At 43.6% G+C, this 26,693-nt stretch overlaps 1 protein-coding gene across 2 annotated transcripts in view; it reads right to left on the bottom strand.

Annotated features, from left to right (window-relative positions):
* Window positions 1-26,374, bottom strand: part of FAM131A (family with sequence similarity 131 member A) — a 61,447-nt gene extending 35,073 nt beyond the window's left edge. The window contains exon 1 of one of the 2 annotated variants that reach the window (XM_075202447.1): window positions 25,771-26,374. In XM_075202447.1, the coding sequence (XP_075058548.1) occupies window positions 25,771-25,804 (34 nt within the window). In that variant the 5' untranslated portion in view covers window positions 25,805-26,374. The remainder of the gene's footprint in view (window positions 1-25,770) is intronic. The other variant, XM_075202448.1, reaches the window with a different exon arrangement.
* Between the last annotated feature and the right edge of the window lie 319 nt (window positions 26,375-26,693).

The following is a 26,693-nucleotide window of genomic DNA, read 5'->3' as shown; positions in this document are numbered from 1 at the left end:
GCAGAGTCATTTTCAGGTCATACACACCACCACATTGGGCCAATTTCAAGATATTGGCTGTAATATTGGGGCATATATGAGCAGCATGAGTTTTTTTTTGTCCAGGGTTGTTTTCACTTTACACTAGCTGAACTTATCTCACTGCCCCTAGCTGCATTTATTCATGCAAACAAGTGCTGAACATACCTACGGCTTCCACTGTTATTTTTAACACATGCTTTAATTAGAGGCAAAACCACTTACATTTGTTTAACACTTCATGCCTATTTATACAAGGAGCATTGGGGGTTCTAAATAACATATTATGTTACATTGGTCTATAATTTTTCATATACCTTATATTTTATTTTAGCTTATACTCACATACTGAGGAATATCATGTTTTGAGTGTAAGATAAAACATTAATTTATTGGCTTGTACACGCCTTCCCACAACTTTTACATTGCTTTGTCTTGTTAACCACATCTTGACAGACCACTGTATATATCATAATTGCCTACTCTCCCGGAATGTCCGGGAGACTCCCGGAAGAGCAGGCAATTCTGCCTGATCCTGGCCGGCTGTGTAAACTAAACGGAAGGAGCAGGGTCTAGTGACATCATGGATGTGTCTTCGTGGCCATGCCCCGTTTTTATTGGTCCAGAGTAGTGATGTGTGTTTTGGGTGCAGGGCTAATGACGCGATTCTTCAAGCCCTGCCCCCACACACCCTCCTGCACCCCGGACCTCCCGGGGATCATGTTGGCAAGTATGGTATATATATGTGAGGCTGGAGGCTCTATGACTCTCCTGTATGTACCACCATCGTTGGGCCCATGCTGTCACTTAAGCTCCAAGGTCTCCTGGTAGGAATGGAAAAGATCGATTTGGTTTCTGCCCCTCTAAATGCCAGCAAGCTGCACTTAAAGTGAACTCTACAGGGCTCATTCAGCCCAGATGCAAAATTTGCAGTTGAGCAAACCATGTTGCAGCGCAATTGGTGCAAATGCAAATATTTTTTGCATACAGGGCAAATACTTCCATGCTGAAAACATTGGGCCTGATTCAAATCGGAACTTAGCTCCAGTTCCATGCTCTTTTTTAAAGTTAACTTCTGACAGTATTCAAATCCAAGTGGATCTCTAGATGCGTTTCGATTTGAATTTGAGTGTAAATACACTCTGCCCAGACGTTAGCTGCTGCATGTTAACAGACAAAACAGAGTGCAGTATACGCATAATCATATGTGCAACATAAGGTCACATCGGAACACATATAAAAAAAATTATATTAAAAAATAAATAAACAACTGTAAACAATATAATAATTAATAAAAATATGGTTGGTTTAAGAAAAAAAGTTATAATTTTTTTATATTAAATACATAAATCAAGATGTTCTTAGTGTGTACTGTACAATGCGTTATTATAGTCTATCTTACTTGCATACACATGTCCTGTGCTATCTAATGTACGCATATGTGTACTTTTTAAAAAAAAAAAGACTATGCTAAAGCTGCCTTGGGTGTCCACTGAAGAATTATATATTACTGCCCAGAGCAGTGCATCCTACTGCTTTGAACAGTAATGTATTATTTGCCACTGCTGCGTGCCCCCAAGGCAGGAAATGAACTGCAGACACAGTATGCAACGAATGGAGCTGTTTTGCAGATGGCGGAAGGAGCTCTTGCTCCATCCGCCATCTGCAAAACAGAACTACGCAAAACAGGGGCAGGTGAACTTTTGTATTAGTCCATGTAGTCATAACTCCTAGGCTGCGCATGCTCCTAGCCAAGACGGGTTACAAGTTCCCACTACTCATGCTGCGTAAATAGCCCTCTCTATGGCCAGAGCAAGGGGATCCAGGAAGCCATTGTGCTGTCTCTAGGCGGCCTTGCTTGGAACTGCTGGCCCCACTACAGATGACGGTTGAAATGGGGTATGCTATTGGTGCTTGAAAATTTTTTAGAGCATTTGTGATATGCAAAGTAGTATGTGACTTTTGGGAAAACATGTATTTTTGTTCCACAAACACATTCAAAAGTACTGCACACAGCATCAGCATATTTCACAGCCCTTATCATTAGTATATTATTATAATTACCATCATATCATACCCAACAATGACCAGTATATTATTTCCAAGAATTACCAGGAAAGACCAACACAAGATTGACTGTAATTACTAGTAATATTACCTCCTAATATTTCAGATACATGAATCAGGAAGGGGGAGTATGGCTATGTAATGATAGAGACGTGATCAAGTCCCGATGGAGACATGGCAAGTCCCCAGGGCTGCCTAGCACTCGTGAAGCAATAGGCTGCCTCTTATCTACCTCCCCTTCAAACACCCATTCATTGCCACGTGCAGGTGTGCGCGGTACTCTCTGCTGTGCAGAGCAGAGGCTGAGCTGGGCTGCACCAACTAAAATGGGACAGTTGGGTGGTATGCAACTGACTAGCATATATTACACGGGAATGAACACCAATTACTAGAATATTGTGGCCCTGCTAACCAGCACATTGCTTTCAGAAAGACCTGTATCTTGTATGCAGCAGTAATCAGTTTGTAAATGCCCAATACGACCAGCATATTATAGCCTCAATTACCCATATGTTCTAAAGAATGAATAGCCAGCACATTATATAGAGCCCCATCTTGTGATACATGCTGAAATGGGCTTCAAATGTGTGCACATGATGGTATTAATGTGAAGACACACAGACTTGCATGCCATCTCCCAGATACAGGGGCAGAATTATAAAGAGTAAAAAGCCATATTGCTGTCAGAAACAGGTAGTTTTGCTTGTGACAGGGCTTTTTCCCCCCTTTTGCCCTATACATCAAAGTGTTAAGCAGTTAGATATGTTCGCCTTTCATGGGGAAGCCTAAATAATAATTATCGTGGCAGTACCTGTACCACCACAATACCTGTTCTGATAACAGATTAAATCATTTTAAAAATGATACATTCTTTCAGTAAAGCTATTTTGTAATTTATAAAGGTTTTCTAAATATTTTTTAGGGAATGTTTTATTTATTTTTTTCTGCATTAGTGAAACTGAATCTGGGCTTTTATTTGCACTGCTGGCTCATGCATGTGCACATCTGCAAAGACTGGCTCGGCGAATCTGTTCGTTAACCCTTACTCCAGATCAGTCTTGCCAAGGCAGCATATCTCTCAGCTGCCCCGTGGAAATTTTATTTTTAAATTGCTTCAATAAAAAAGTCTGTCTTACTGGAGCTTTTAAGGCTCTAATGATACGTAGGCCACACAGTGAGGAAGTACAAAAGCAATGTGTGCATCATCACGCCACTCTCTGCACTGCATGATCACAGTGGTAACAAATGAATAGCTGCAATCATGAATAATCTCTCAGGCTTTTAGCTCTGCTTTTAGGCGGTAATTAGGTGGTATATAAACTAGGGGCTATGAGTGAATTTCTAGCTGAAATGATGAGTTGGACCCAGTATTTATGAAGTACTGATTATATGTGTCCTTTTACTAAGGGTTGTGTTAACTAGGGTGGCACAGGCTTATGGTATCACTGCTGAGGACATTGTGTTACTTTATTTTTATAATTAACAATGAACAAAAATAATCGGCCACCTGGGTAACATGGCATATTAGTTTTATTTCTTTTTTTGTCATATTGTGAGTTAGCTGATACTCAACAAAACTAAAGTATAACAGAGCACAAGGGGATCACCAGAAGACTGCCTAGTTACCTCACAGTGGAGTCTGAAGGAAGGTCACATGGTCACTATACATACACTATGGGGCTTATGTAGTTGGATGTCCATCCGTTTTCGATTTTAGCAAAATCCATATATCTACATATTACGCATTGGCACCAACAATGCATTCACATGGATACTATGCAGGTCTGATCGCATCTTACACTTACATCACCTTATGACAAGAGAGATACGGACGTGTTCACGCTATTTTTAGTTATACCTGGACGCATACACCTGTTAGAGTGTGTATCTGTTGTGGGTGTTGGGACACTGATGTGATGATGGTCAGCTGCACTAGCTAGCCACTTTTGATTGGCTGATTGTGTCTTGACCCTTCCCACTGAGTACTTCAGTCAATAGTATAGCTGCTACATTATATGAGGTTGCGACCCTCTATTCACATTACTGTATTGATATTTCCATTTGGATGGTGACAGGAAAAAAGGATTCCTATTCGATTTTTAAATGGGAAAACAGCACATGTTTGCATTTAATCATACTTTATATGGTCAGTGTTCACCCCAGCACCTATTTCCCAGGTGCTCCACCAGGCTGTTCTTTGCTTGCCACCCGGCTCTTGGAGTCTGAGCAGTCCTATTATAATAGCACAAACCATTGTTTATCCAATTACAATAAGCACTGTGTGAGCACTGCAGCCAGCAGTGTGTTAGACCACTGACCACCAGCAGGGCCTGATTAAGGGTTCTGGCCGCCCTAGGCGAATACGGCCGCAGCGCCCCCCCCCCCCCCCCCCTCCGAATATATGGGTGTATAGGAACACTCCTGAATATGAATGTTCAGGTGTATTCTCCAGCATTCAAATTTAGACAGATTGTGCCATTGTCTCTTACCTGTCCTTGCTCTTCTCTCTTGCAACTTTGTTATCCTCTCGCTGGCTTCTGGAAAGTTGGCGTCCTTTTTTGAAAATGCAAAAATGTATTATAATGCAAACCCTGAATGATTAGGCCCTTTAGTTAAAACAAAACACTCCATTATGGCCAGCTAAAAGTACCCCATTGGACAGACATATATAAGCAATATCTGAATATTTGTTGTCAATCAAATACAAACCTCTACCAGCCCCATCTCACTAATATTTAGTATTCTAGTGATTGCTGAGACCACCCATGTGACCACCACACAATCATGAGATTCTGCCCCCCAAAGCTGCTCTATTTTTTAAATACCCCCTGCAGCCATTTTCCTTAACCACAACCCCCCCCCCTGCACAGCCATTTTCCTTAACCCCTGCTGCAGCCATTTTCTTTACCTCCCACCCTGCATCCATCCCCCTTGCAGCTATTTTCCTTACCTCCACTCTGCTAGCTAGCTATCCCCCCCCCCCGTCACATCAAAACTCCCCCAGTCACATATATCAGCCCCCCTCTTCTGCCCTCCTTCATACATATCAACCTCTCTACCTCCCTATAGATTTTCATGGCAGCCCCCCCCTCCCACCCTATAGATTTGTATGACAGTCCCCCTCTCCCTCCCTATACATATGCATGGCAGTCCCCCCTCTCCCTCCCTATAGATATGCAGGGTAGTCCCCCCTCTCCCTCCCTATAGATATGCAGGGTAGTCCCCCCCCCTCCCTATAGATATGCAGGGTAGTTCCCCCCCTCCCTATAGATATGCAGGGTAGTTCCCCCCCTTCCTATAGATATGCAGGGCAGTTCTCCCCCTCCCTATAGATATGCAGGGCAGTTCCCCCCTCCTTATAGATATGCAGGGCAGTTCCCCCCCCCTCCCTATAGATATGCAGGGCAGTTCCCCCCCCCCTCCCTATAGATATGCAGGGCAGTTCCCCCCCCCCTCCCTATAGATATGCAGGGCAGTTCCCCCCCCTCCCTATAGATATGCAGGGCAGTTCCCCCCCCCCTCCCTATAGATATGCAGGGCAGTTCCCCCCCCCCTCCCTATAGATATGCAGGGCAGTTCCCCCTCCCTCCTTATAGATATGCAGGGCAGTTCCCCCTCCCTCCCTATAGATATGCAGGGCAGTTCCCCCTCCCTCCCTATAGATATGCAGGGCAGATCCCCCCCTCCCTATAGATATGCAGGGCAGTTCCCCCCCCTCCCTATAGATATGCAGGGCAGTTCCCCCCCTCCCTATAGATATGCAGGGCAGTTCCCCCCCTCCCTATAGATATGCAGGGCAGTTCCCCCCCCTCCCTATAGATATGCAGGGCAGTTCCCCCCCCTCCCTATAGATATGCAGGGCAGTTCCCCCCCCCTCCCTATAGATATGCAGGGCAGTCCCCCCCCCCTCCCTATAGATATGCAGGGCAGTTCCCACCCCTCCGTATAGATATGCAGGGCAGTTCCCCCCCCTCCCTATAGATATGCAGGGCAGTTCCCCCCCCCCTCCCTATAGATATGCAGGGCAGTTCCCCCCCCCTCCCTATAGATATGCAGGGCAGTTCCCCCTCCCCTCCCTATAGATATGCAGGGCAGTTCCCCCCCCTCCCTATAGATATGCAGGGCAGTTCCCCCCCCTCCCTATAGATATGCAGGGCAGTTCCCCCCCCCTCCCTATAGATATGCAGGGCAGTTCCCCCCCCCCTTCCTATAGATATGCAGGGCAGTTCCCCCCCCCCTCCCTATAGATATGCAGGGCAGTTCCCCCCCCTCCCTATAGATATGCAGGGCAGTTCCCCCCCCTCCCTATAGATATGCAGGGCAGTTCCCCCCCTCCCTATAGATATGCAGGGCAGTTCCCCCCCTCCCTATAGATATGCAGGGCAGTTCCCCCCTTCACTTACCTGTAGTTGTGCCAGCGTCGCTCCTCTCCTCAAATCAGCAGATAGGAAGTGAAGACGTCCTGCTTCCTGTCTGCTGCACAGCAACAGGCAGCCTGGCGATTGGCTGTGTGTTGCTAACCACTGACCACCAATGCTTTTGATCGTCGAGCCCTCCACCCCCCCGCGGCGATCCCCAGCGGCGACCCCCCCCCTCCCCCACCCCGAAAAAAAAATGAATGAAAGGAAAAAAAAAATAATTAAAAAAAAATACCCACAGTGCAGCGCCCCCCGGGACCCAGCGCTCCAGGCTGCAGCCTGGTCAGCCTAGTGGTTGATCAGGCCCTGACCACCAGTCTGACCAGTCCAGGCAGGCAGAGGTTCAGGTGCCAGGTATGAAAAAAATGAATTAATTATAAAGCAAAAAAAAACAAGTGTGTCCAGTCCAGCCAGCAAGTGGGCAATAACTATTACACTGCCCCCACCCAGCTACTTTCTTAATGCCACCCGGCTGGCAAAGTTTTCTGATGGTAATGCCATTTTTGTATTCATTAACCCTCTTCATGTGCAGTGGGACTTGTACTGCACATGTACAACCAGGGTACTATGTGTTTGGACTTTGTATGTTTTCCCTGTGTTTGTGTGCTCTGCTTTCCTCCTAAAGTCAAAAAACTTACTGGTAGGCGCACTGGCTTCTGACAAAAACTGACCCATTTGTGTGTGTGGGTGGGAGTGAGTAGAGAACTCTGTAAGCCTCAATGGGCCATGGACTGAAGTGAATGATTGACAATTCTCTTGAAAGTTCTGTATCATATGTTGAGGTTATATAAATAAAGCAGTGATGGGCACCAGATAGTCCTAGGGCTGTATTCAGCCTTCCAAGGCTTCCTCTGCAGTCCACAGCTCCTTGCCTGGTCAGTACTGTTCTCTGCTTTAACTCCAGTGGCCCTAGCCCTAGCTTATTCTCTGTTTTACAACCCACTGAGCTTCAAATACAGCCACTGCTCTTAGTGGGTCATATTTCAGAGAAAAATACCTTATTCTTTGCCGGAATCAGCCAACTTCCACATTACGTGACCCCCTTCTGCATTGTGCGGTCTCCTCTGCACCACACAGGTAATCCATGCAACAGGTGTGCCCTCTGCACCATGTAGTCTCCCGTCTTCCACTGCAGGAAAGAGCTGCATGATTCTACTTTATTAAAGCGCGGTAAAGATTTTTTTATGCAGACCTTGTTATTTACCATTGTGGTACAAACCTGTTATTTATTTTGACTACACTTACACATGTGAACAGGCATTTTCTTTAATGGGGCACATTAAAAATAACAAGTGTACCAAGGTGACGAATGGAATCCTCACTGCAGAACTGCATTGTGCCTGTACCAGCCTTACATCTAGCTGTCAAAAGCTGGTGAAAAAATCTAGTTGCCCAGAAGTCACAATGAACTGTCCGTTTTCATTGTTATAGCTTGAAAACTGCTTTATCCTAAATCAAAATTCCTGGTATGTTATTACAGATTGTCTTTCATAGATTAAAAGAAGTTTTAATTTATCACTGAAATTAAGGGTACTGGGCAGCCCACTGAAAGCTAGAGAGTCACACATGCAGCCTTTGAAGAGTATCAGGGTACCCATCACTGAAATAAAGGATTATTATTATACTAATAATCATAATAATAATATATGTCCCAAAACATATCAAACATACCAAAAGAACAACAATAACAAATATAACATTTAGAAAAGGTGAAACAAAATAAATAAATATTCTTTGGTAACATTTCCTAGGCAGTGTGAAAATGTAAAATAAGATAACACATTAGTCCGGCGGTTCCCAAACTGTGCGCCGCGGCTCCCAGGGGTGACGCGGCGCTGTCACTGGGGTGCCGCGGGCCAGACATAAAAAACAAAATACAGAAACTTACCAATCCGTCGGGCGCCGGGACCCAGCAGCCTCCTCTCTCCTGCAGCTGTCACTGAATATCGACGTCAGTAACAAGCTGCAGGAGAGAGGCGGCTGCTGGGTCCCGGCGCCCGACGGATTGGTAAGTTTCTGTATTTTGTTTTTTTTATGGCTGGCGCCTGGCGCGGGGCAGAGTGAGAGGGATCGTGGCAGAGGAAGGGGACAGCGGGACAGAGGTTGGTGACAGAGGATGGTGACAGCGGGGCAGAGGAGGGGGACAGAGGATGGTGACAGTGGGACAGAGGTTGGTGACAGCGGGACAGAGGAGGAGAGCAGAGGAGGGTGACAGCGGGACAGAGGAGGAGAGCAGAGGATGGTGACAGCGGGACAGAGGAGGAGAGCAGAGGATGGTGACAGCGGGGCAGAGGAGGAGAGCAGAGGATGGTGACAGCGGGGCAGAGGAGGAGAGCAGAGGATGGTGACAGCGGGACAGAGGAGGAGAGCAGAGGATGGTGACAGTGGGACAGAGGTTGGTGACAGCGGGACAGAGGAGGAGAGCAGAGGATGGTGACAGTGGGACAGAGGTTGGTGACAGAGGATGGTGACAGCGGGACAGAGGAGGAGAGCAGAGGATGGTGACAGCGGGACAGAGGTTGGTGACAGTGGGACAGAGGTTGGTGACAGAGGATGATGACAGCATGACAGAGGAGGAGAGCAGAGGATGGTGACAGCGGGACAGAGGATGGTGACAGCGGGACAGAGGAGGAGAGCAGAGGATGGTGACAGTGGGACAGAGGTTGGTGACAGAGGATGGTGACAGCGGGACAGAGGAGGAGAGCAGAGGATGGTGACAGTGGGACAGAGGAGGGGGACAGGATGGTGACAGCGGGACAGAGGAAGGGGACAGAGGATGGTGACAGCGGGACAGAGGAGGAGAGCAGAGGATGGTGACAGCGGGACAGAGGTTGGTGACAGTGGGACAGAGGTTGGTGACAGAGGATGATGACAGCATGACAGAGGAGGAGAGCAGAGGATGGTGACAGCGGGACAGAGGATGGTGACAGCGGGACAGAGGAGGAGAGCAGAGGATGGTGACAGTGGGACAGAGGTTGGTGACAGAGGATGGTGACAGCGGGACAGAGGAGGGGGACAGGATGGTGACAGCGGGACAGAGGAAGGGGACAGAGGATGGTGACAGCGGGACTGAGGAGGAGAGCAGAGGATGGTGACAGCAGGGCAGAGGAGGGGGACAGAGAGCAGAGGATGGTGACAGCGGGGCAGAGAAGGAGGACAGAGCAGAGGAGGGGCACAGTGGGGCAGAGGAGGGGCACAGCGGGGCAGAGGAGGGGCACAGCGGGGCAGAGGAGGGGCACAGCGGGGCAGAGGAGGGGGACACAGCGTGAGAGGGCAGAGGAGGGGACAGCGTGTGAGAGGGCAGAGGAGGGGGACAGCGTGTGAGAGGGCAGAGGAGGGGGGGCAGCGTGACAGGGGGCAGTGTGAGAGAGGGCAGTGTGTCTGGATGCAGAGGGGGCAGTGTGTCTGGATGCAGAGGGGGCAGAGTGTCTGGATGCAGAGGGGGCATTTTTGCATACAACTAAATAAGTATTTCTGTCCTGACCTAAATACTTATTACAATTTTTTGACCCAACTACTTCTAAAACAGGACTGCTCAATAATTATTTTGGAGGGGTGCCTTGAAAAAATTTGGAGACTCTAAGGGTGCCGCGAACTGCAAAAGTTTGGGAACCACTGCATTAGTCCATTTAAAGCTCCATTGCCACTTAGGAAAAATATTTAACCAAGGTGCTTTTTCCCAGGGCTGCTACATAATGTGGTGCCTTTCCCAGGACTCTGCTAGGGCTGTAAGCAGTGGTGGAATTGGGGGAGTATATGGTGGTACGCCATACCGCCACTTCTCTTACTGCCTTCATTGTAAAACTATCAAATTCCATTCATTTACATTCCCATTAGATTTTTCATACTGCTACTTCTAAATATCTACTTCAACCACTGCTTATAATAATCAGGACTGCCAAGAGGAATTTTGGGCCCCAGTACAGCAACTCTCTGCCCCTCCCAATACACAAACACACACGCACATAGCAGAAGTAGCGATATGTACAGCCACGTAGCGGTGGAGCCGTTGAAGGGGGTGTGGTCTCATAGTGATGGGGGAGTGGTTAACATAGGCTCAGGCTGCACCTCTTTACACAGGACATTATGGGGGGAATTCAATTAGCCACAAAGTGTCTCCGGAAACATCCGTGAGACACTTTGTGGTGATTTTGACAGAAATGAGTGGAGATTTCTACCGTAATTGCTGGCAATGTGTGTGGCGTGGGCCCCAGCAATTTGTACACACACCTTCCCCCCCCCCCCCCCCCCACACACACACACACACACACCTCTCGGCACCCCTGGTAATAATAACAGAGGAACCCTGCACGAAGCAGCCCCTAATGCTCCGAATAGGGGAGGGGTACCTTATTAAATACTTTTACTATGTGGTAGTGCCACTTTCAAATAACAGCAGGCATGTTCACATACACAAATATTGACTATATTATTCTTAAGAAAATACACTGCTATGAATTTCACTGCAATAATCACACCACACTAAAAATACTTTTCAAATAGAGCAGAAATACATGTAATTGCAGTTACTATAGCAATGCAAGAACTTATCCTTGCAAATCTAACAAGGATAATCTTGAATAAGATTCAGTAAATTTGCTAAACAAATAAATATTTGCATCCAATATTTCAACTGCAAAATAGTACTGATGGACCACAGAGGATGAACCAACTGAAGATAGTAAATATCAGACCTGCACTTCCACTAAAAGCAACATTCCAAAATGGGGTTGGGTATGTATTAACGATAATGACAATGACAAATGATAATGACAATTCCGACAGCCTTTACTCCTACAAAAAAAACGAATACAGTAAAAAGAGACTTACGTGAAAACCGAAGTTCCGGATGTCCGATGCAAGCGGCATGCTGACAGGCAATGATTCCGAACACACAGGTGTTCGGCACTTCAAATTCACGTCAGCGCGACTTAGATGAATGTTAATTTAAAGTGGCAATGTCTGGAGGGTGCAGGTAAAGTCTTTAAACACTTACTGGTACTTATTTCAATAATTAAAGAAACCCAAATATAAACATGGATTGCTGATATCATCTCTTTTATTTTTCCTCTCTAAATTATGGGGTCTACTTAACAAAAAGCAGTGACAGAAGAGATTTTATATTGCTGTATCTCGCAGCCATAAAAATCTTCTATCACTGCTATTTATGATTAAAAGGTCACAATACTCACTTCCTGCGGACAATGGCTGGCAGTGGTAAGCAAACTCTTCACTGGCCAGTCAGGGTCCCTTCGGTTATGAATGACCGGGCTTTGTCAGTAGCAGATTTTTAGATTTTTTTTTTTAAAAAAAATTAACAATTTTAAAATATTTTTGAATTGCCAGCTTCGAGGCTAGTTAAATAGGGAGAAGCCCTATCTCTGTGGAAAACAACAGTTTCCACTGGATTTAGGGCTTTTCTCCCTAATCCTGGAAACTTCCTGCTTCTGAATTAAGCTACACCATAGTGTGCCTATTTATTTCCACTATCTACCAATGCAAGACTTTGCCTATTTTTCTGTTAGCTCAACCTACTGTCAGAGGTTCAGCCTGACTCTGCTTACCGTGTTGCATCGGTCCCGCTTGCCACTGTTGTGGATGGCGATAACAATGTGCTAACTCCATCTATGTTTGTGTTGGCCACTTTCAGAATTTTTTCTAGGACCAATTTAAATTCCCAATCCACCCTTGTACACCAACTGCAGACACACTCCTTTAATAGACACTAATTTTGACTCAAAGGACAGGTAAGACATCATCCTCCCCAAACCCCTCTCTTCCCCTACTCCCAAACATCTTTTTTACTTTCATCCTGTTCCCATCCTAATCTCTACTCCTTCAAATGTTAAATAGAGCAAGAAACTCGCTGTGGATGATCCTCTCCTTCTTATTAATAGAATTGTGATACTTGTGGTCAGGGTTGTGCTTCCCCTTGGACCAAGAGCCCATTGATAGAACACGGGTGATGATTGTAAAGTCCCTTCCTCCCCACTGTCAGCATAACAGGCCAATGCTTCTTGTAATGACAGATGGATATAACGTGAGATTAGATATCCACACATTAAAGTGGATTTGTTTTGCGCCAAGGATCTATACCAATTTCTGCAAGCATCAGTAGTGCCTAGTAGTCTGCATACAAACTCACTTAACTAAAAGAGAACATGGAAAACAACTCCTGAGCAATCTCCGGCCCTTCTGCCTGATGATGGCATTTTACAGGAACGAGATTGGACAGCAGCACAGATATCAACAATACTGTGTGACAACACCGAGCTGTACCTCCAGGGCTGCTCAGTAATAGAACAAAGCTCCAGCTTTTCCCTATAACCCTGCAGATATAAGCAGTCCTCTGACACAATTATCCAGCAATGGCTGATGTCGCTGTACAAAGACTTTTGCTATTCAGACACTGCACACACACATCGGTCTAACACTACACACACACCCTCCAGTTATCTGTGGCAACTATATAATAAACAAATACAATTACTGTATCAAAAAATAAATACACTATAGTGGCAATACTAAATGTCACAGCATTTACCACACCACACCTATGTTTTTGAGTAAGCATTGGGTTATAAATCCCTTATTTTCAGTGCCTGGGCCTCCTTTTCCAATAAATGCTACTAAATTTACAGTTTGATACATTTTAGAATTATATACATAATCTGTCATTCACATAGATTCTACAGCAGATGGGCAACAGACGGCCCTAGGGCCACATGAGGCAACTTGTGGTCTACAGCTCCTTCTGGCTTTATTGGCAAATATGTTTGATATAGCTTGTATCACTTGTTTATAATGTCTGCTGATATGTTATTACAGATAGGTGTCTCTGTCTTGGATTAAATGTATTGTTTTAATTACTGAGATTAAGGGTAATGCGCTGCCCTTTTGGAGGTTAGAGGGCCGCACCTTGCAGCCCCCGAAGTGTTTAAAGTTGCCCATCACTGTTCCATACTTGCCAACTCTCCCGGAAAGTCCAGGAGACTCCCGAAATTCGGGTCAGTCTCCCGGGCTCCCGCGAGAGTTGGCATTTCTCCTGCAACCCCAAATTCCTGTGTTAAAAGGGCACGATTCTCAATGAATTGCTCCATTTTGGCCCCGCCCCCGCGAAAAAGTCATTTTGGTCGCGGGGGGCAGGGCCAAAATGACACTTGGCCGCATCCCGCCCTCCCTCCTAGTCAAACAAGTTTCCGGGAGTAGGTAAGTATGCTGTTCTACAGAATGGTGAACAAAACCAGAACGGGAAGATTATATTGCACTCCCTATCTCTGCAAAAAGGCTTGTTCTGCCGCGGATTTAATACTGCAGCTGTCACAATACTACATATATCACTTCTTGGTCCATCTACTGTATATCAATAATATATATAATTCTATACTCATTCGTAATATACTCCATGTAAATACGGAACATACCTCCAGTACTAATATATAGTATATTACTGCACATACTCATCACTGGTAATGTATGACAATACTGCACATAGCGTCATCGATAGTAGTATTAAATTATAATAAATGAATACTTCACCATCAATGGTAACAGGTGACAATCAGGGCTGTATTAGCGGGCCTTGGGGAAAGATCACATTAGCGGGCCTCCATACTGATTACCACCTGGAGAACTTTTCCCAGGGCTCCATTATTTGTCTAACAGTACAGGCTGAAAACCGGGGCTGTGTGATGCTGAGGCCGAGGGTGTGAGGGGGATGATCAATCAGGCGATATTTCAGCTTTAATAGGAGGCAAACATTGGAACAGTAACCAGTATCCCAAAAGTCATGTATCACATCAAGTTATATAATAGCTACTGGCCCCTCTCCCCCTCAGAAAACACAGTTTCTGGGAGATAGGCCAACATGTCTTTTCAATTGCAATGAGATTTAGACTTAAAAAAATATTTAATCAATAAACGTGCGTGGTCCGGGGCTGGCTGACATATTTTAGCACAGGGAACTTGGCTCAGCATTCTATTAGGAACATTTTATGGGACCATCCTGGGGGGCAGATGCCTGTCAGTGGTGATATCACTGGTTATGGTAATCACATTAAAATATAGGCCAAAGCAAAGACAGACCCCATCACCAGTTAAAACATCAGCAGTTTGGATTAGTTGTATTAGTATATAGGCTTATTATAGATTTTTGGTTGAATCTTGGTGGGTAGGGCCAATACTATGGCTATGTAACAGTCAGATTTGAAACTATTAGATTAAAACTGAAGTTATAATTTATTGTATTTATCTATATGAAAGAAGAGTAACACTAGTGGTTGCGATATAAACTCTTGTAAGCCAGCCTGTCCTGATGTTCAGGATAAATATAAAATTTGGAAACATGTACAGCAAACAGATCACTTCTGGCATTTCTGGGGCTGTTAGTGTGGTCAGAAGATAGCTGCACACACAAGCTGATTGTGTTCATCTTTCAAAGTGTACCAACACTTCTGAATGATCCAACTGATTTCACCCAAATTATCATCAAGCATCAAGGTTGTGTTGGGACCAAACATTTCACAGTATTGTGCAAATTGCCCAATTCACTGCCAATATTGCAAAGGGGGTGGCCAGTATTCGGGCTTTTGCTGTCCAGGTTTTATTGGTAGTCAAATGATGTCCCCCTTACCCCCCGTACAAATGCCTCTTTTGCCATTTTATTAAAGCAGCCCTTGTTACAATACTGGACACACCATCATTTGTAATATATTATAATACTACATATCCCAAGCTGTGTAGCAATACATGGCAATATTGTACTGTATGGTTTCATGACCAGATAAATCATGTATTGGATTTATTTTTTAACATCAACCAATCCAGTTGTAATTGCTCTTTATCTAGTGATCCTTAGAATTTGAAAGCAAACATCTGATTGGTTGCTATAGATTACAGCAGTCTTTTGTACATTGCACTATAGTATTAAATAAGTGCCCATGTGTGGTAATGCTGGACGAACAACCATCAGTAGTTTTATATGGTAATACTGGACATTCTATCACTGGCAACAAATGATGCCCTAGGTCAAATCAGTTAAAAAAATATGTTCATAAATCACACACGTAATATTGGAAAAACAAATGCTAATACTGTAACTTTTTTCAACCTCACTAGTTAAGCGAGGTTGAAAAAAAAGGCCAGTTGGATAAGCTCAACTTTTCTATACTGTAGCTATTCAGACAGCTGAATTCGGTTTGCACTTGGTTTCTAAAAAGTTATGGGTTAACTTTAGTAAATCATGTTGCTTAGTAGGAGACCAGGAGAATGCTTTTAGAGCTATGCAAGACAAAAATTCAACAATGCAAACACAACACAAACATAACATAAATAGCATACACAACATAAATAGCATAGGACATCACAGGATGTGTTATGAAGTCATTAAGCAGTACATAATGCTATAAATTGTGAGCATACAGATGTTTCTAGCACCTTATCCATTTGGCCTGATAGCTGTCTCATCCCCTGTACCATTGGCACTTACCTTTCTGCAAGACAGAAAATGAATAGTTTTTTTTGCAATCATTGTGGTCCCAAGGACCAGCATAGGTGTCTCTATAGATCTCATGCTACACTAACACGTCAGGATCCCAGGTATCTTTATGCTGAACAAGCAAGACAAGTGTCTTTCTCTGCTGACCGACACATACAGTATATTCCTCATCTATTGTTTATCTGTTCCACGCCACTCCATACCTTTCCCTGCACTCTCCCACACCTCTTTACAATGAACAGCTTCTTTTCTAGCAAACAGAAATAGTGAGATCAATAACATGGCAGTAGATAAATGAGGACATGAAATAATAGTGGAAGGAGAGCCAGCACAGGATAATCAGCAATGACTGTGCATAAATTATATGGTTCCAATATTTTCCAACAGGAATACAGGGACACGTGACCAAGGTTTCTTAGTCTTTAAATTTTTTTGCTTCTGTTTACTTTCTTTTGAATGGCAGGTAAAATAAACACATTTATTAGTTATCTATTCCCACTAATAGTCTTCATCCAGAAGCACCACAAAATCTAAACTATATGCATTCTGAATAAAAGATTACAACCCTAATCAATTATGGCCTGGGTTTATTTGTAATTTATACAAATTACACAACATACGGACCGTAAACCAAAATGTGATAAGTGTGCGAAAATATCATTGAAATTCTCTAAAGCAGAAGCAGCAGACATAGGGAGCAGTAGGAGGGTATGCTAGCCTTGTTAGACACAGTAGGGACATTATGTAAATCACTAGTTTAGAGTATAGAGTATAAAGAGTACATTAGAAGTGTAAGAAGAGATATGAGTTTTCTGTTCCCGGCTTCACAGGAAGATTGGAAACAGACCTTAAAATGAGGATGGCTAAAGTGGTACATATGAAGTAGTCCATACTTGCCAACTCTCCCGCATTTCGGGTGAGTCTCACGGACTCCCGGGAGAGTATGGCAATCTCCTGCATCTGCCCACTTCACTAGGAAGGTCCAAAATGACGCGATTCTCCAGGAATCGCGGCATTTGGCACCGTCCCCCGCTTTAAAGCGACGCGTTTGCGTTATTACGTCACGTGGGGCAGGTCCAAAATGACAAGATTTTCAGAGCCCCTGCCCCCCCCACACACACCCACCTCCTCCGGGAAGCTCCTGGACGCCAACTACAAAAAGTTGGTAAGTATGAAGCAGTCCATCATTAGAGAGGACTAGCAATAGTGACTTGTGTTCTGCAAAGGGATTTTAATGGGGTTATGCATACAAATAAAGTACAAGACCAACTTTGTGAATATGGTTTAATACTATTTTTGTAGGAGACATTTTGATGCAAGTTATATAGATATGTGACGGAATGGTATTTACTCAGACAGCATCTCATGGGGTGGTTGTTATCGATGTGTCTTGAGGTCCTCTTACCATCTGTAGCCTGCAGTTACTGATCACTCCTACTGGTGCTACTCAGCTAGTAGCCACGCACTGACTGTAAGCGTCAACTGTTTATCCCCAGATGTAGGAAGATATCCATTGACACCACCAGGCTCCCTCACTGGCACCTGGAACCGTGTACTTCTGGGGGGTGTAGTTGCTGCAACACCTCTTTCCTGACGAATATAGCTGTGTCCTCCTGCCACTTACTTTGTATCAGGACTGCTGGTTATCCCAAGTGAAACCTGTCTGGAGTGAACATGGAGTCCCCAAGGCTGCCATCTCCCATTCCCAGAATCTGAGAGCATGCAAGGCAGCCCAACACCACTGTCACATGATGGATCCACACTGAAAGACCCTGGAAGAGTTTAATCTATTTTTCAAATATTAGAGCATTTACACCACATAGTACATAGGTGCACTCTGACAACACCATTGTTTAACGTGTTCGGGAACCTGGCCACAAGCCATTTTCTGAGTTAATTGCTAATGAAATATCAAGATAATTGCCTGTGACAACTGCTTAATAGCAATTCAGACATTGTCTAACAAAAGGTAGGTAGGATGGACAGCGGTGGGAATCACAATTGGGAGCAGATCTGAGGTGTAGATATAAGGAGAGGCTGTTGGATGTTGGTTGCCAGGTTGGTAGGAAGCAAAGGTTAACACAGATGTTAGATCTAGACAAGATTAGACTGCTAGCATTGTTGCATCGGGGTTAGTGCTAGGAGCTGGAATTAAAAAAAAAAGTCAAACAGTTAGCTTTAGACAAGGTTAGATAGCAGACGTGTTAAAATGTAGGAGCCAGTGATAGGGAGACATTATGGTGAGGCTACTGGAAGGAGTGATTGTTAGAATAAGGCATGGTTGAGGTTAAGGTTAGCTCAAAAATTAGGTTTAAACCAAGGCTGGGTACACACTACATACATTTCTCCCGATGCGATATCATTAATGATTTTAAGATCGTGACTCTAAACTCTATGGAGATCTTCCTACACTGATGGTCATGAACGAGTGCCTACACACTGTTTGCTCAACATTGTTCCATCGTTTAGAGAGGTTTTATAAGATCAAATAAAACGTTACGATGTGCTTTGAAACGATAACACATGATTGTTGGAGCATACACACAAATGTGATATCAGACCTAACAGTCGTTTATTGTGTGATTGACACGATAATCAGGTGAAAAACTTATAGTGTGTACCCAGCCTTAAAGTTAGGCTGCTAGAGGGGTTATGGATAAATTGGAGAGCTAGGGATGTTAGGGTGAGGATGCTGAGGTAGGGGGTGGTTGTGGCTAGGAGCAGGAAAGAGGTTTAAGTCAGGGCCTATGGGTCCTGCATGGCTCCTGTGGAAAGGTTCACTAATATATAAGTGTTTGCTTAACCAAGTATCAATCAATTGTCTTAGAAACACATTACAGATAGAAATAACAGGATCTATATACATTATCAGAAACATAGAATGGATTTTGTATTTCATAAGCTACTTTGCAAGTGCACAGTAGAGGGATGAGGGAATGAGGAGTGATGACGGCATTTTAGTGACAGAGATCTTCAATAATAATAATAATCACATTCAGATGTTTTTGATCATGCCTGTAGCCATTAATTGACCAGCTGCTCTCAGAGCTCTCCCATAGCCAGTGAGTTCTATGTGACAGGAAGGGACAGTGCCAAGTAATGTGGGATGGATAAAAATAATATGGACAAGATCCTTCGCTACTTGCTGTAATTTAATGTATTTGTATCACATATTATTTAGTGGCCTTTTTTGTCCACAGCTAAAGCAAATGATAGCACCATATAAATAATAATGATGGGCTGTTTATCTTTAGAGTTAGATATAATAATATTATTATTTTAGATAGAAGACATTGCCTATCTGAATGTTTTCTTGGAATAGTATTATGCTTTTGGACAAATTCACAAGACACAATATTCCCTCTTGCAGTTTAGCATATTGCAAATGTAAAGGTAACGTAGCATTTTTTTAAACTTTAAAGATAATCTCATGATCATTAATTTGCAATTGAATTTATCTGCATTATATGACATTATATAAAATAGTGCACAAATTTCCTAACACTAAATACATAGAGCACAAAACCATAGCACACCTTTTAGATAAGATAATAACGCAGTTAGCTTACAGCACTACAGCATGAGGTCGCAGTTGCTCAATGTAGGAGGCCCCACATAAGCAGGGAGAAGAAGAAGTTCCAAATATTGACCAATTGTCAAAATCCATTAGTGTTATCTACAATATTAAGTAAAAGCATTCGCCATTGCCTATTACACCTGAAACCATTTACAGATACTTTAGCACTGCTTGCAAAAACTACACCCTTATCCTGCATTACCATATAAGATTGAGACAGGCTCCATTGCTGCCTGGTGAAATTGTACCTATCATCAAATTATACCTATAACAATCTCCAGTGTCACTACAGCTAAACTGTCACCACAGGGAGGTCTTGTTCCATAGTAGCCTCCAGTACCTGGATTAATAGCATCCCCAGTTAATAAACAATATTATTCCTCACCATACCCAACAATAAATTAAAAGCCTCCATATTTAACAGACTCTCACCAGCCCCAACATAAAATTATTAACATTTCCATTTAATTCAAATGTCTATTTCCCTCACTAGCCTCACAATCAAATTTACAAATTTACCCATATTTGATAGTAATTATTATTATATAATTAATATATTCTCTTCTCTCCAGACCCCCCCATTTACTCCAGACACCCTCCTCACCAGACCCCTCACTCCTCTCCAGGCACCTTCCTCTCCAGTCCCCTCTTCTCACCAGCCCATGCAGTATTTTACTTACCTGAGCTTCTCTTTTTCTTTCTGTCATCTTTTTCCTGTGTCCTTCTCCCTTCTGTGCCGGCTCCTCGTCACCTGTGTTCTGACAGCGTCCTGACGTCATTATTTGTACGTCAGGATGCTGCTGGAGCAGAAAGCCGGCACCCTCCTCCTTGCCCTAGCCAGTAGCTGCCTTTCAATGAGCAAAGTAGTCCTGCGCTCTGCCTCCGCAGGACTAAATTGCCACTTCACTGGTGGGGATGTGATATGTAACGGGCGGGCAGGTGTTGCGCCCCCACTAGGCCTTGCGTAACGAGGTCGCACCGCATTTGTTACGGCTCTGTGTGGAAGTACTGTATTCAAACCTGGAATATTATGTGGAAGTACTGCATTCAAACCTGCAACGCTATGTGAAAGTACTACAGGAATTACATAGAAATCTATATGACCAAGTGGAAGCCCTACATAGAAACGTGTATCACCAATTAGAAGCCCTACATAGAAACGTGTATCACCAAGTAGAAGCCCTACATAGAAACGTGTATCACCAAGTAGAAGCCCTACATAGAAACGTGTATCACCAAGTAGAAGCCCTACATAGAAACGTGTATCGCCAAGTAGAAGCCCTACATAGAAACGTGTATCGCCAAGTAGAAGCCCTACATAGAAACGTGTATCGCCAAGTAGAAGCCCTACATAGAAACGTGTATCGCCAAGTAGAAGCCCTACATAGAAACGCGTATCGCCAAGTAGAAGCACTACATAGAAACCTGTATCGCCAAGTGGAAGAACTACATAGAAACGTGTATCGCCACGTAGAAGCCCTACATAGAAACGTGTATCGCCAAGTAGAAGCACTACATAGAAACCTGTATCGCCAAGTGGAAGAACTACATAGAAACGTGTATCGCCAAGTAGAAGCCCTACATAGAAACGTGTATCACCACGTAAAAGCCCTACATAGAAACGTGTATCACCAAGTAGTAAAAGCCCTACATAGTAACGTGCATCACCAAGTAGAAGCCCTACATAGAAACGTGTATCACCAAGTAGAAGCCCTACATAGAAACGTGTATCACCAAGTAGAAGCCCTACATAGAAACGTGTATCACCAAGTAGAAGCCCTACATAGAAACGTGTATCACCAAGTAGAAGCCCTACATGGAAACGTGTATCACCAAGTAGAAGCCCTACATAGAAACGTGTATCCCCAAGTAGAAGCCCTACATAGAAACGTGTATCACCAAGTGGGAGAACTACATAGAAACGTGTATCACCAAGTAGAAGCCCTACATAGAAACGTGTATCACCAAGTAGAAGCCCTACATAGAAACGTGTATCACCAAGTAGAAGCCCTACATAGAAACGTGTATCACCAAGTAGAAGCCCTACATGGAAACGTGTATCACCAAGTAGAAGCCCTACATAGAAACGTGTATCCCCAAGTAGAAGCCCTACATAGAAACCTGTATCACCAAGTGGGAGAACTACATAGAAACGTGTATCACCAAGTAGAAGCCCTACATAGAAACGTGTATCACCACGTAAAAGCACTACATAGAAACGTGTATCACCAAGTAGAAGCCCTACATAGAAACGTGTATCACCAAGTAGAAGCCCTACATAGAAACCTGTATCACCAAGTGGGAGAACTACATAGAAACGTGTATCACCAAGTAGAAGCCCTACATAGAAACGTGTATCACCAAGTAGAAGCCCTACATAGAAACGTGTATCACCAAGTAGAAGCCCTACATAGAAACGTGTATCACCAAGTAGAAGCCCTACATAGAAACGTGTATCACCAAGTAGAAGCCCTACATAGAAACGTGTATCACCAAGTAGAAGCCCTACATAGAAACGTGTATCCCCAAGTAGAAGCCCTACATAGAAACCTGTATCACCAAGTGGGAGAACTACATAGAAACGTGTATCACCAAGTAGAAGCCCTACATAGAAACGTGTATCACCACGTAAAAGCACTACATAGAAACGTGTATCACCAAGTAGAAGCCCTACATAGAAACGTGTATCACCAAGTAGAAGCCCTACATAGAAACGTGTATCGCCAAGTAGGAGCACTACATAGAAACGTGTATCGCCAAGTAGAAGCCCTACATAGAAACGTGTATCGCCAAGTAGAAGCCCTACATAGAAACGTGTATCGCCAAGTAGAAGCACTACATAGAAACGTGTATCACCAAGTAGAAGCACTACATAGAAACGTGTATCCCTAAGTGGTAGCACTACATAGAAAGCTGTATCACCAAGTGGTAGCACTACATATAAACCTATATCACCAAGTAGAAGCACTACATAGAAACTTGCAGGGTGTTTGAACACATCTTTATAAATTTATGCCAGTGAATTTAAACCTACTTAAACTGGTTTAGTAGAAAGCACAAATAAATTGTTAATACTCTCCTACTCTACTCGCAGAGATCAGCTCATCCAGGTTAAGCATGCTGTAAACTTTTATCATATTGCATATTGTTCATCATATCTGTGTTGACACTATCTTCATTTTACATAGTACTTGCTTTAATATATGTACCCTACTGTTTGTTTGTTTTTTATAAAACCATGTCCATTTCTTTGGTGCATTGTCGAGATTATCTGGGCTTGCGTGTAGCTCTGGATTCAAGCTTGGAGTCTGTGAGCATAAACACATGCACCACTTCATGGGCCTGATTCATCAGGAAATTAAAGCAAAAAAAGGAGTACATTTTCTCTTGGGCAAACCATGTGACAATGCAAGGGGTACAAATGATTAATTTGCACATAAGATAAATACTGGCAGTTTTTTCATGCAGCACAAAATAACTTAAAAGCTTTATTTCTACACTGAAAGTTAAAGGTGATCTAAGACATGCCCTACCTCAACTATAAATCTGTCCCTGCATTTTAAATTTACCCCCCCCCCCAATGCAACATAGTTTTGCCAATGTGCAAACTTACTCCTTGGTTTGCTTTCCTTTGCTTAATGAATCGGGCCCTATATGTCAAACAACAAAGAAAAAACTGTACAAATATAACAAAGCCATCTTCCGCTCCTCTGTAGTTCAGACAGAAATGTCCTGGGGGACATGAGAGAGAAAGAGGCCCCAGGAGAAGAGAGAAATAAAAGCCCCAGGCGCCAACTGGTAAAAGTTAACTCACAACTTGAAGAAACACAGGTCCTATTGACACTTACCGACATGGTTACAAACACAGGTAGGTATAAGGAGGTTCTTCACTTAAGAGTGACTGAAGTGAAGTGAGAGAAACCTCAAAACATTATTCTATGTGCTTTTTAAACAGTGAGAATAGAGTTACATGAGGAAGGAAATGAAAGAGTCTAGAGTAATACCAAGAGGTGTGTTAGAGGCACAAAGCAGCAGAGTGTAAAGGTTCAAGTGTACTAGAAAATAAAATATCAAAAGACAGAGGACACAAATACCTATCAAGAAAGAGAAAAAGACCCTGCTGTTACTGCTACAATTAATATAAAATAGATGCAAGAGTATTTGTATCTGTATTACTTTGTGTGCCATTTGTATGTACCACTGTTCAATACACATTTCACAGCATCCAGTTTCCACACAGCATTTACCCGAATGCACAAATATGTTAACAGCAAATCCCACATAGCATTAACCCCGCACTGTCCATACCAGCACAGCATTCATCCCACCCTTGCCATAGCCAGCAGCGCATTATCCCCATCACTGCAAGAGCCAGGAATGTACTGACCCCATCACTGCCATTTCGCTCAAAGCCTGCACAGCACTTCATCCTTCTTTAAAAGCATATTGAGCCTAAAAAGCACAAATCCTATTCAGCCAGAGCATTTACTACATTTTGCCACAGCGTGTAGAGCACTGTCCTCATCATGTGGAGGCATGAGACCATATCCAGCTCTGCCAGAGGTAGCAAATGACCAGCGATATCTAATACCATACAATAGTTAGCATACATCTGGATAACATGAGGCCAGGAGTACGTGATAGACCAGTGATTTGTTTCTGTAATATAGCCTTATAATTCCAAAACATACGCTGTACACATATTCTAGCCCCCACAGTGGTCAATTGTCATCCTTTGGTGCCATGGTATAATCTGAAAACTGGCTAAATACCCGGTTATTCTAATATATATAGGGGCATGTGTACTATATATAGTCTATAGAAGTAACTGAAAACATGTAATTGTAATTTATGTCAAACACCAATAAGTGTCCTTTAGAAACCTTATTACTGACCACCTATTTAGTTGTACGGTGGATGCCGTTTCTGCAGTAAATATGTTCCTGAGCGTCAAACCCGTCTCTTTAACTGCCAGACTTGTCCATGCTAAATTCTGAGACTATGTACCCATTCCAAGAATGGCACCAACATCAGCCTCATGCAGCCAGATAATATTGAGCTTAACCAATTCTGTCTAAATCACTTACAGCACATACATCCTACAATATTCTATATTGAATTTTCTGTATGGTCATGGAAGTTATAAAACCAACCATGATAAATCTTACAGAAAATAAGTTAATTCCTTTAAAGTCCAGAAGAGTAACCAAAGTCCAGTATGAACTCTTTACCACAGCATCAACCCTATTATGTCAATCTATACAAACAGTATTGATGCCATTCTTTCTGGAGCTAGAGCCAGCACAACATTAAGACAGATTTGGACATGGCCTGTACATAATTAGTTTCACTTTACAGCAAAAAGTATCCTATGGCAGAGGAGTATTGCTATTAACATCTTGCCAACACTTTTGACTGTTTAACCCTTCACTCTGATCCCCCAACAATCATTCACATTCAGCCAGATCAGAACAAGATTAACATTTAGCATAAGTCCACTAACAAAATTAAATTTTGTCATGTCACTTATAGCTTTAACACCTTCAGAATCTCACAGAATATCTAACCTTTCCTTGCAGGATGATTTAGAGCCCAAAGGTAGAATTTGGAGAACCCAATAATCCATACACCAGACTAATTTGATGCACACGTTGAAGATCCCAACATGCATAAACCCTGTGTTATTTATCCCCCCATCCAATAAAATAATATTTAGGGCAGTCTGTCCTATAGATCCCACAGGCTGTTTGTTACTAAGTATTATTTACATTCTGTCTGAGCCACTGAGCGTATCCCCACCCTTTGTGCGGCCATAACGTGTAAACCTCATCTGGACCCAGTCTGCAGAACAGTAAGCCTACTACCATGCTACAACTTGCGGAGCATTAACCTCAGTCTGCCACAGGCTGCAGAGCATTTGCCCAGTAGTGCACGCAGAGCATTAGCCACATCCTGCCAGAGGCTGCAGAGCAGTATACAGCATTCCATGCACTGCAGTGGGAGGTTATTACTTGTGGGTTGGAGTGATGTTTTTAGTCATCAGGTGAATAGTAATTGGGACATACATCTTAGTGAACATGGCTGATTGCACAAGCACAAGACCATAGACAAACAGCTGCATGCAGATAAACAGGTGCAGAGACAGAGCACAGTACACGCAGACATAGAATACATACACATATCCCTCCTCTCACCGGTCCCGCTGCTCCGGCTCCCGATACAGCCCATATTAATCCTCAGCAGCCCGGGCACATGCCGACAGCAGACAGGTGACCCGGGGCCGGCCACTGGGAGCGCTCACTGTGTGGATGGCAGAAGTGGGGCTCTGCTGGTAAAGGGGCTCCTGTTTCTAGTAATTAATCCTGTCGTAGGTTTGGGTTACTGAGGAGCTCGGGGCTATGGTAGAATCGAAATCCAATGAACTGAAAAGGGATGTCGCTGATAAGGGGGTAACTGTGTGTAGGAGATGGGTTCAGGTTTCTGTCCCTTCTCTCGTTTTGTTCCCCGGAGCTGCAGCTGCTGATGAGCGGAGACTGTGACGTCACTCTCCCTCCACGACTACAGCATCAACAGCAACACCCTGCTGCCTTATTGTAAGGGAGGGAGAGGGTGGGGGAACTGGGAGCAGGAGATGAGTGAGGGAGAGAGATTGAAGGAGAGAGCTCGGGGTAATTATAGGAAAAGCAATGAGTGGACATAGAGAACTGGTGATGGGAGACAAATAAAGCATTAAACAAACTATAGATTGGATGAAGACAATTACAAGACATGGCAATGAGGTTTGGAGCAGAGCAGCGGACCCTATCGTTATCACGGCCAGATTTCATTTTGAATTTCTAAGCCCAAGACAGTTGCCAATATAATAAGAAGGAGGAGTTCGTGTAATTTCATCCCTTAGTTGTATAGTGCTCATGTGGTTCTATGAACAGGTGAATATGGGCAGAATACATTTATTTACAACTGATTAACCAAGACAATGTGATATCCATTTTTCTAGATGCAGCAAAAAGAATCAGTGAATACCATCAAATATTGTGGAATTTTAACATCTTCCACAGCAGCTGTTTTAGGACTGGGCAGTATCCAAAATCTCTAATACTCTGTTATCTAGAGCAGT

Source organism: Mixophyes fleayi, chromosome 3, assembly GCF_038048845.1.
Source record: "Mixophyes fleayi isolate aMixFle1 chromosome 3, aMixFle1.hap1, whole genome shotgun sequence".
Lineage (NCBI taxonomy): Eukaryota > Metazoa > Chordata > Amphibia > Anura > Limnodynastidae > Mixophyes > Mixophyes fleayi.
Note: the sequence above shows the minus strand (reverse complement) of the source record. Positions and strands in the feature narration are given on the sequence as shown.